Source organism: Aquarana catesbeiana, linkage group LG12 (assembly GCF_042186555.1).
Source record: "Aquarana catesbeiana isolate 2022-GZ linkage group LG12, ASM4218655v1, whole genome shotgun sequence".
Classification (NCBI taxonomy): Eukaryota; Metazoa; Chordata; class Amphibia; order Anura; family Ranidae; genus Aquarana; species Aquarana catesbeiana.
In genome coordinates, this window is record NC_133335.1 from 207,179,620 (window position 1) to 207,191,746 (window position 12,127).

Consider the following 12,127-nt stretch of genomic DNA (forward strand, 5'->3'; position numbering starts at 1 on the left):
GTTGTGGAAAGCTATGCCTATTGATTAATGTATTATTGTTGATTTGCATTTGATGCATTACTTTTCTTGTTTTAGGTATTCAATGATCCAATCCATGGTCATATTGAGATGCACCCCCTGCTGGTCCGGATTATTGACACTCCACAGTTCCAGCGTTTGCGGTATATCAAACAGCTTGGTGGCTGCTATTATGTGTTCGCAGGAGCCTCCCACAACAGATTTGAGCACTCTATTGGGTATGTCGCCTAAAGTTGACACTCCAGCCAGACTTGGGGGGGTGGGGGGGGGTTGCTTTCTTTTAGATGCAGGAAGTGCAGTCTTATCTGCTCAATGCTTTAAGCCTGGTGCATGCTACTAGTTTTTGTTGTTTGTTTTTTTTTCATTGAACTCTGTGTGTTGAATGAAAAAAAGAATTGAAAGCCATTGTACTAACAGTCCGATGTTAGTACAGCAATCTACACCCCCCCAGAATACTCAGGTCAGCAATTGGCTTAAAGCGCTGATCGGGAGCCAGTCGGCTGCTGATTTTCCAGCATGCTCGTCTGACAGAAGCTGGCCAAAGGGCCATTCGACATTCGGCCCGTACGTGTACTAGGCATTAGTCGTTCATGGAGCAGGTTACAGAATCCGAATAAAAAAAATAAAAAAATTACCATCCATTTTCTGCTGTGACCACTGTGTTCAGTCTGACAAGTATGTGTCCTCCCTTAGCCCTTCCTGTTGTTGGTGTGCAGAGGGTTATAGTTTTACAACGTCTAGTCAATCTCATTTACATTTACCAAAACTGTTATACATTTCCATACTGTGCTCAACCTCACTACAGAAAGGAAAATATGGAGGTGTGGATAAAAACCACAATAAACAGCATATGATGACTTCTTAGAAGGTAATAGAAAAAAGAACACACACACACTCTATTAAACCAGTACAAACATACAGTGCCTTGAAAAGGTATGCATACCCCTTGATATAGTCCACATTTTGCCATGTTGCAACGAAAAATGTAAATGTATTTTATGTGATAGACCAACACAAAGTGGCACATAATTGTGAAGTGGAAGGAAAATGATAAATGAGCAAAAAATAATTCTGGTTGGCCGCACATCCGGTAAAATCACCTTTTTTATTTCAGCAAGTCCATAAAAACATGTCCAAAAACAGCTTGGATGGTGATGCTGTGCCCCTCCATTTGTGTTTTTGGACATGGTTTTTATTGACTTGCTAAAATAAAGGTGATTTTACTAGATGTGAGGCCAACCAGAATTGTTTTTTTTTTTTTTTTTTTTTTTTGCTCATTTGAATCTGATGAACTGGGACAGCACCTGGTCTGTATGTTGGTGGACATGGGAGACCCTAGAATAGTGTTCACACACGAAAATGATTAAATGCTTTTCAAATTTTTTTTTACAAATAAATGTGAAACGGTACATTTTGTATTCAGCCCCTCTGAGTCAGAACTTTGTGGAACCACCTTTCACTGCAATTACAGCTGCAAGTCTTTTTGGGGATGTCTCTACCAGCTTTGAACATCTAGAGTGACATTTTGCCCATTCTTCTTTGCAAAACAGCTCAAGCTCTGTCAGATTGGATGGAGAAAATCTGTGAACAGCAATTTTCAAGTTTTGCCACAGATTCTCCATTGGCTTTAAGTCTGGACTTTGACTGGGCCATTCTAACACCTGAATATGCTTTGATCTAAAACATTCCATTGTAGCTCTGACTAGGGCTGCAACTAACGATTATTTTCATAATCGATTAGTTGGCCGATTATTGTGTCGATTAATCGGTTAATAACCTTAAAAAAAAGTGTGGTGTATAATTTAGTTAATGTAAAGTTTTAAAAAAAGGCAATTTATTCTCAAATATCACTATGGAGTGGTACATATAAATAACCATATGATTAGGGAGCAAAATATTTAATCCACTCTGAGAATAACAGACAGAAGAGATATACTGTATATACTATTAGAGGAGAGATGTACTGTATATACTATTAGAGGAGAGATATACTGTATATACTATTAGAGGAGAGATGTACTGTATATACTATTAGAGGAGAGATATACTGTATATACTATTAGAGGAGAGATGTACTGTATATACTATTAGAGGGTGAATCTGACTTGGAGATCAAATTTGTTTATTAAACAAAGTCTTCCTTAAAAAAAAAAAAAAAATGTCATTTTAAGAACGTTCATTCGATTTTCTAATCTTAGTGGGGTCAAATCGACGTTAGTTTTCAACCACAGTGACGGGAAAATTTAGAAATAGAAAACTTCTTGGTCAAAAGGAATTTTCAGACAGTGGATGTGGTTTTCGTTCAGAAATTACATTCATTTTAACCCTTTCATGACTAAGCCTATTTTTGAAATTTGGTGTTTACAAGTTAAAATCCGTATTTTTTGCTAGAAAATTAATTAGAGTACCCAAACATTATATATATTTTTTTAGCAGAGAATCTAGAGAATAAAATGGCGATTGTTGCAATATTTTTTATCACACGGTATTTGTGCAGCGGTGTTTTAAGCGCAAATTTTTGGAAAAGGGACATCTTCATGAATTTTAAAAAATCCAAACAGTAAAGTTACCCCAATTTTTTTGTATAATGTGAAAGATGATGTTACGCCGAGTAAATATATACCAAACATGTCACCCTTTATAATTGCACGCACTCGTGGAATGGCGACAAACTACGGTACTTATGAATTTCCATAGGCGACGCTTTAAAATTTTTTACGGTTACCAGGTTAGAGTTACAGAGGAGGTCTAGGGCTAGAATTATTGCTCTTGCTCTGACGATCGCGGCGATACCTCACATGTGTGATTTGAACACCGTTTACATATGCGTGCGCGACTTCCGTATACGTTTTCTTCGCTGCGGGAGCTCGCGGGGACAGGGGCACTTTAACCGCTTGACATCCGGAGGACGTCATATGACATCCTCGACTTTCGGGGCTTATATCTGACTGATGTCTGAGGCTACAGACATCATTCAGATACCGGCATTTTCAGCCGGCGATTCCGTACACCATAAGAACGATCATAGCGGCTGTTCCGCCGCTTGATCGTTCTTATGGGCGGCGGGAGGGGACGTCCCCCGCCGCCCTCCGGTGCTACTACCGACTCACCTCAGCGATCGGTGAGTCGGATAGCGGATCCGCCGGCGCCGGATGTTCACCATAGAGATTTCCGGCGGACCAGATGGTCGCCGGAGTCTCTATGATCGTTCGGAGGCCGGGCGCGATGTTATGACGTCACGCCCGGCCTCTGCATTCAAAAAAACGGCGCCGCTTCGGCTGTGAAGCTGTGATCGTTGTATTTTTTTTTTTTTGATTTTAGGCTTCCTAGCCTAGAGGTGAGATGTGGGGTCTTATTGACCCTATATCTCACTGTAAAGAGGACTGATCGTGTCATATTCCTATTACAAGGGATGTTTACATTCCTTGTAATAGGAATAAAAGTGATCAAAAAAAAAAAAATTTTTTTTAAAGTGTAAAAATAAAAATTTTTAAGTAAAATTAACAATAAAAAAAAAAAATTTTTAAAGCGCCCCTGTCCCCGTGAGCTCGCACGCAGAAGCGAACACATACGTAAGTCCCGCCCACATATGAAAACGGTGTTCAAACCACACATGTGAGGTATCGCCGCGAACGTTAGAGCGAGAGCAATAATTTTGGCCCTAGACCTCCTCTGTAACTCAAAACATGTAACCAGTAAAAAATGTTAAAGCGTCGCCTATGGGGATTTTTAAGTACCAAAGTTTGGTGCCATTCCACGAGCGTGTGCAATTTTGAAGCGTGACATGTTAGGTATCTATTTACTCGGCGTAACTTCATCTTTCACACAATGCAAAAAAATTTGGCTAACTTTGCTGTTTTGTTATTTTTTAAAGCATGAAACTGTTTTTTTTTTTAAAAAAAAAACGCGTTTGAAAAATTGCTGCGCAAATACCGTGCAAGATAAAAAGTTGCAATGACTGCCATTGTATTCTCTAGGGTCTCTGCTAAAAAAACATATATAATGTTTGGGGGTTCTATCTAATTTTATAGCAAAGAAATGATGATTTTTGACATGTAGGAGCGAAGTGTCAGAAATGGCCTGGATGCGAAGTGGTTAAAAAATTTTTTATTTATTTTTTTTTTTATTATTATTTATTTATTAATTTTTTTATTTTATAAATTGTGTTTTAAAAAAAAAATTTTTTTTTTTTACTTTTATTGCTGTCACAAGGAATGTAAACATCCCTTGTGACAGTAATAGGTGGTGACAGGTACTCTTTATGGAGGGATGGGGGGTCTAAAAGACCCCCCATCCCTCCTTTACACTTCAAAGTATTCAGATCGCCGAAAACGGCGATTCTGAATACTGTGTACTTTTTTTAATTCTGCGCCATTGGCAGCCGAATAAACGGGAAATGACGACGAGAAGGCTGGAACGAAGCCGCCCCCAGCTGCCGAAGATACCCGATTGGACACCGGGCCTCCCGATCGCACGGGAGGCCCGGTAACAGCGGCGGGAGGGGGGGGATGTCCCCTCCCGCTCCTCCGGTATAACAACCGAGCGGCTTTTAGCCGCATCGGTTGTTATACTCGGGTAGCCGATCGTCCGCTGGAAACAACGGTACCGGGATGATGCCTGCAGCTGCGGGCATCATCCCGGTATAACCCCGGAAAGCCGAGTACGCATATCTGCGTACGGTCGGCGGGAAGGGGTTAAATACAGAATGTTAAAAACAACTGAAAATTTCAAAAAGCATTCTTTCATTCAGTGAATGTACAAAGATTTTTCGTCTGAATATTCTTGTCTGAAAATTGATCCGTGTGGCCAGCATAAGGCTCGGTACACACCTATGCAGTTTGCTTTTACGTTTAGTAACATAATGGGGTTAAAAAAACTAAAATTAGCCCTTTAATAGTACAAAAAAAAAAGCAGATAATCACTACTGTAAGGGGTTAATTTTTTTTACTGTAGAACTATGAAAGTAATATTTACAGTAACGATTTGCTCTTTTTGTACTATAAAGGGCTCATTTTAGTTTTTTTAACCCCATTATGTTACTGGCCGATTAATCGATTATGAAAATAGTAATCGATTCATTTCATAATCGATTAGTTGTCGATTAATCGATTAGTTGTTTCAGCCCTAGCTCTGACTGTATGTTTAGGGTTGTTGTCCTGCTGGAAGGTGAACCTTTGCACCCAGTGTTAGAGGAAGTAAACCCTGATGAGTTTTACTTCCTCTTTTATTTTTTTTTTCTTCTCCCTGCAAAGTAAAAGCATAATAGGCTGGTATCCATCGTATACTAGCCCATTATGAGACACTTACCTGAAAATGAAGCCCGCGCTATCCCAGCTGGTGGCTGCATCCATCTTCACCCCTCTTCCTTCCGGGGCCATGGACTCCGGCTCCGTGACTGGAGTCGCGTGACGTCACTCCCGCGCGGGAGCCATCAGTCGCTGCACTTGCTAGTGAAGAAACGGCACAGAGGGCTGTTTCTTCGCAGCGCATGCGCAGATGACCTCATCAGCGCAGTGTACAGCAAGTCTCTCCTCCTAAACAGTGCACATTTAGGAGATATTTACAACACCTAGAGGCAAGCCTTATTATAGGCTTACCTATAGGTACAAGTGACATGGAGAGGTTTACAACCACTTTTAAGTCTTTTGCAGACTCAAAAGAACAGATTTTCTTCTCAGACTGCCCTGTATTTGGCCCCATCCATCTTCCCAACTCTGACCAGCTTTCCCTGTCCCCTGCTAAAGGAAAGCATCCCCACAACATGATACTGCCACCACCATGTTTCACGGTGGGGATGGTGTGTTCAGGGTGATGTGCAGTGTTTCGTTTTCTGTCACACATAGCGTTTTTGCTTTTAGGCCAAAAGGTTCAATTTTTGGTCTCCTCTAACCAGAGCACCTTCTTCCACGTTGGCTGTGTCCCCCACATGGGTTCTCGCAAAACTGCAAACGGGACTTCTTATGGCTTTCTTTCAACAATGGCTTTCTTCTTGCCACTCTCCCATAAAGGCCAGATTTGTGGAGTGCACGACTAATAGTTGTCCTGTGGACAGGTGTGTTCTTTTTAATTTTGGATAGAGCGGGGGAGGGTTATAATCCCTGTCATATTATAGATTTTTTTTATTTATTTTTTGCCATCTGTGTCCCATTCAAGAGATTTGCCTTCACTTCATGTCCCTTAGCCAAACAGGAAGTGAAAGGAAATCCCTGCAAATTAATGGAAATTCGTGGGGACCCCCAGGTCACCAGAACTAGTGTCCCCATTGAAGGATTTCTCTTCCTATTACTTTTTTGGGGACAACCCAACATTTGGGATTTTATTTTACTTTCAATTATAATGGCAAACAGGACAAATGGAGAGGGTGAATCTCCTTAACGGGTGTACAGACTGCAATAAAAACTGACAGGTGTTCTAATCCCTCTCCACTCTATCCAAAACAAAAAAAAAAAAAAAGTTTTGCCTTTTTTAGTTCTACTTTAAGGTAAATCTAAAGGAAAATTGTATAACATAATTGAACATGTATGGCCAACCTAAGGTTCTTTAACAAACCTCTGAGGGCTGTATTTATACTGAGGTTAAATTACAAACAGGTAGACTCTATTTACTAATCAGGTGACTTCCGAAGGCAATTGGTTCCACTAGATTTTAGCGGTATCAGATTAAAGGGGGCTGAATACAAATGCACACCACACTTTTCAGATCTTATTTATAAAACAATTTGAAAACTATTTATCATTTTCCTTCCACTTCACAATTATGTGCCACTTTGTGTTGGTCTATCACATAAAATACCACTAAAATAATTTGGTTTTTGATTGTAACATGACAAAATGTAGAAAATGACAAGGGGTATGAATAATTTTTCAAGGCACTGTATATACAGGTGCATCTCATAAAATTAGCTTATCAAAAAGTTAATTTATTTCAATAATTCAATTCAAAAAGTAAAACTCGTATATTTTTTATATAGATGTGTTACACACACTGTGATATATTTCAAGCATTTCTTTCTTTTTTAATTTAGATGATTATGGCTTACAGCTAGTGAAAACCCAAAATTCTGTATCTCAGAAAATCAGAATATTACATGAGACCAATATTATTATTTATTTATTTATTTTTTTTTATATATATTTTTTTTTAATACAGAAATGTTAGCTTGCTGTAAAGTATATCCATGTACAGTATAGTATGTAATCAATACTTGGTCGGCATCTTCAGAAAGCTGGTCAGCGCAGAGAGAAGCATGAAGTGCTCTAGACTTTCCTGGTAGAGGGCTGCGCGGACTCTGGACTTGATAAAACACAGTGGACCAACATCATCACTGACTGTGGAAACGTCACACTGGACCTCATGCAACTTGGATTCTGTGCCTCTCCAATCTTCCTCCAGACGCTGGGACCTTGATTACCAAATGAAATGCAAATTTTCCACAGTCAGTGATGATGGTATCGCTGTTTAATTGGCCAGCAAACTCACTTGACCTAAACCCCATAAAGTATCTGGGGTATTGTCAAGAGGAAGATGAGACACCAAAACCAAATGCAGACGAGCTGAAGGCCGCTATCTAACCAACCTGAGCTTCCATTGGCACCTCAGCAGTACCACAGGCTGATCACCTCCATTGATGCAGTAATTCATGCAAAAGGAGCCCTGACGAAGTATTGCATGCATACTATACTGTACATGGACATACTTCTCAGTAAGCCAACATTTCTGTATTTAAAAATCCATTTTAAAAATTTTTTTTTTTATTGATCTTTATGTAATATATTCTACTTTTTTCTAAGATACAGAATTTTGGGCTTTCACTAGTTGTAAGCCATAATCATCAACATTATAAAAAAGAAATGCTTGAAATATAAAATATGAGTTTCCCTGTTGAAATTTAATTACTGAAATAAATTTAACTTGTTGATGATATTCTAATTTTATGAGATGCACCTGTATGTGTGCAGTTAGTAGGTCAGCCCAGATTCAAAAGAAGCATGCCTAGCATCTCATTCTAACCAAAAACCTAATGTAAGATGCCACCCTTTAGGTACTTTCAAATTTCTTACTTTTTGCACTCCTTGCCTGTAAACCCAAAGATCAGATATAGGGTCATGCCGTATGACCAGTGGTGCTCTCAAGATATGGGTCGGTGAGGGAAAATCTCATGATGTATGACCTATTGTTAGATATGAGTTATGCTTCCTTACATGTCTTCCTGGGAGGCCGACTTGGAAAGAACTAATGGATAAGTGGCATTCTTGCTATCTGAAGGCTTCTAAGGCTATCCTAAATGGTTTGCTGATTGAGGCCATTGTTCAGGTAATGACGCAGTGGTATATGGCAAGCACTTTGCTAGCAAAAGTGTAACTAGGGACCTCAGCACTCCAGGGTTGTCATATGCTGGGCTTCATGATTCACATCTAGTGGGAATGCCCCCTAAAATATGGGGCTTTTCAAATAAGGTGTTTGCCTGTCTGAGATGGGTGACTGAAGTCCTTATTCCACAGTCCCCGGAGATTGCCTTACTGAATGAGCCCGTTGCTCACGTTCCTAGGACCACTCATTCTGCCTGGCATTCTTCATTCACCTTGCAACCAAACTGACTATTGCCAGCTGTTGGAAGAGGACTTTCCTGTAACTTGGGTATGGCAAAAAGTCTCGTGGATAATGTCCTGAAGAGTTCACTGGTATAATCCTTTTTTTTTTTTTTTTTTCCCTCACTCTAATGCCCTGTACACGGTCGGATTGTTCAATGGGAGCCTTTTTTTCTAAATGTGGCTAAATGTGGGTTTTTATCTGTCAAGTTAAATCGTTCAGGAGAGGTTGTAAAAACGTCTCGTGTACATTAAGCCTTTTTTTCTTGGTGGTTCCTGTACTTGGTCCTGTATCTGTTTTGTGTATTTTGGTTGCCTGGAGAACAGGGCAGGTTGATTTGGTCTATTTGTTATGCTTCTTGTCAGTAATTCATAAATAGACTTACCTTGTCACTAGCTCATAAATAGACTTTCTTAGCAAATTTTTTTTTTTTTCTTTTTCGTGATGACTAGCTCTTTTATGTTTTATATACTTATTCTGTGGCATTTTGTATCCTTGTTAGACTGCCATCTGCAAGTAGGCTGTAATCTATGACTCTCCAGGACACATTGGCTTTGCTTTGTATCCTTGAGACCCCTTTCGCACTGGGGTGGTGCCGCTAGAAGGGCACTTTTAACCCCTGCTAGCGGCGGAGGAAAGGGTTAAAAGCGCCCGTGTTGCTGCGCTTCGGCAGCACTGCCCACTTGGGCTTTTACAATGGGGCGGCATGAGAGGGGTCAGAATCTTTTTAATAAAAATCATTGGAAGTAGGGTTGTCCTGATACCGATACTAGTATCGGTATCGGCACCGATACCAAGCATTTGTACTCGGGCAAATGCTCCCGATACCTGGACAGTCAGCAGTGATCAGTGAGTGGGGGAGTTACAAGCTTCTCCACCCCCCCCCCCCCCCACCCCCCTTCAGCTGCTTTAGTGAAATCTATACAGCGGTGATCGGTGCTTGTAACTCCCCCACACACAATCACCGCGGACTGTCACCGCATCCTCCTCCAGTCCCCCTCCATGCCCCCTCCGTTCTGCTGCTGTCCCCCTCCTTTCTTCCTCCGTGTATCGGTACTTGTACTCGGTTTTAAAGTGGTATCGGGACAACCCTAATTGGAAGTAAAACCCAGTGCAGCCAGGTTGCTTGAGTGAGTGAGGGCAGATTCATGAGAAAGGCTAATGCAAAAAGAAGCATCCCAAAAGGGTTGGTAGTGTAATATGTTAGAATAAAATTTAATAGTAAAAATAGCAAGACCAACTCAAAGAGAAGACCATAGGTGGCATAACAATCACAGATTAGGGGAGTTCGCAGTCCTGCTACAGGCTCTCCTGCCCTGCCCAGGGACTGAGTCCATGCCTGTTGAGCAGTCCCAGATGGAGAGAGGCAGTGTCGGGGATCTGAAGGAGCCACAGTGCAGAATCCAGTCCAGAGCCTGTGTGTTGGCATCTACTGTATGTAATATAAGGTCATACCTAAACAATCCATTCAATTTGCCTAGAATGTTGCCTTGCCAATACAGATTCATGTTATGCATTTTGCCAACTGGTATTCTCTCACATAAAGCACCAACATGGTAACATCTCGGCTGTCTTTGTTTGCACAGTGTGGGTCACCTTGCAGGATGCCTTGTAAAGGTGTTACATGAGCGCCAACCGGAACTACAGATAAACCAGAGAGATCTCCTGTGTGTCCAGATTGCAGGACTGTGCCATGATTTGGGTAAGTGTGTGTGTGTGTAAGTGTGTGTGTGTATGTATGTGTTGTGGGTTTTTTTTTTGTTTTTTTGTTTTTGTTTTTTTTTTTTTTTTTTTTCTCTTCCTCCTTTTTATTTATTTCCACTTTACATGCCACAAAGAATCACTACTTGCTCCAATGAAGCTTAGAGTTTAATAACACTACCGCATTTTTGCTAGTGCAGCAGTTTTCAAAAAGTAGGGTGTAAGAACAGATTTGCAATTTATTGAAATGAAGTGGTCGCACACGATATGGAATGCTGCATAGATGTGACTAAAGGTCAACCGATATGGGTTTTTCTCTGGCTGATTCCGATATTTAGAAATCGGGGCGGCCGATATGACGCCGATTATTTATTTTTTTCCCTTTTATCTCATAAAATCTAACAGTTTAAGTAATTGATACAGAAAATTTCTTAACCACTTTCCGACCGCTTCACGCCAATGTACGTCTCTACTTTGGGGACGGATAGCGTTGTTATGGCAGCAGCTAGCTGCCATAACCCCACTATCCCCGTGTCCGGCCGGTGCCGCAAGATCACTTTTATCGATGGCGAGAGAGGCCCCCCCCCCCGCCGCGATCCGGTGCCCTCCGCCGCTTACCGGAGCTGTCGGCAGAGGCGATCGTGTTTGTCCCCTTGCTGGGTATGGAGATGAGTGAGGGGAAGATGGCCCCCACCCGTCTCCATACCATAGCAGGGTGGAAGCAACGTCAAAAGGCACATTTTTCTGTTGTCATTTTTTTCAAATGACAAAATTTTTTTTTTTTTTAATTGCATTTAGGTCCAAATATGAGATCTGAGGACTTTTTGACCACAGATCTCATATTTAAGAGGACCTGTCATGCTTTTTTCTATTACAAGGGATGTTTACATTCCTTGTAATAGGAATAAAAGTGACCGAATTATTTATTTATTTTTTAAACAGTGTAAAAATAAATAAAATCAAGTAAAATAGAAAAAAATTTTTTTTTTAAACGCCCCGTCCGGACGAGCTCGTGCGCAGAAGCGAACGCATACGTAAGTAGAGCCCGCATATGAAAACGGTGGTCAAACCACACATAAGGTATTGCCGCAATCGTTCGAGTGAGAGCAATAATTCTAGCCATTGACCTCCTCTGTAACTCAAAACCTGCAACCTAGAATTTTTTAAACGTTGCCTATGGAGATTTTTGAGGGTAAAAGTTTGACGCCATTCCACGAGCGGGCGCAATTTTGAAGCGTGACATGTTGGGTATCAATTTACTCGGCGTTACATTATCTTTCACAATATAAAAAAAAATTAGGCTAACTTTACTGTTGTCTTTATATTTTTAAATTTTTTTTTTTTTTCCCAAAAAAAAGTGCGCTTGTAAGACCGCTGCGCAAATACAGTGTGAAATAAAGTATTGCAATGACCGCTATTTTATTCTCTAGGGTAGTAGGAAAATAATATATAATGTTTGGGGTTTCTAAGTAATTTTCTAGCAAAAAAAAAGCTGTTTTAAACTGTATACACCTAAATCTCAAAACGAGGCTGGTCCTTAAGTGTTTAAACATTTATTAAACACAACAAGCCTCCAATCAGTGCACTTGTATGTATACATTAGATTGAAAAAACTATGTATCTTAAATATTAAATACACAAAAAACACGTAATCAAACTTTTGAACGAAAAAAAAAAATGGGCTAAATTTACGGTTTCATGGGTTTGTGTTTTTTTTTTTTTTTTTTTTTTTTTTTTTTCTAATTCATAAAAGTGTATGTTTTTTTTGTTTTTTTTTAGTTTTTTTCAAAAAAATTGCATTTGAAAGTCTGCTGCGCAA

General features: G+C 40.2%; 1 protein-coding gene across 1 annotated transcript in view; it reads left to right on the forward strand.

Annotated features, from left to right (window-relative positions):
• SAMHD1 (SAM and HD domain containing deoxynucleoside triphosphate triphosphohydrolase 1) overlaps nt 1–12,127 on the forward strand; it is a gene marked incomplete in the record, with an annotated part of 95,958 nt that overhangs the window by 42,602 nt on the left and 41,229 nt on the right. Inside the window, 2 exon segments of the mRNA XM_073606558.1 lie at nt 76–236; nt 10,194–10,309. Coding sequence (XP_073462659.1) covers nt 76–236; nt 10,194–10,309 — 277 coding nt within the window.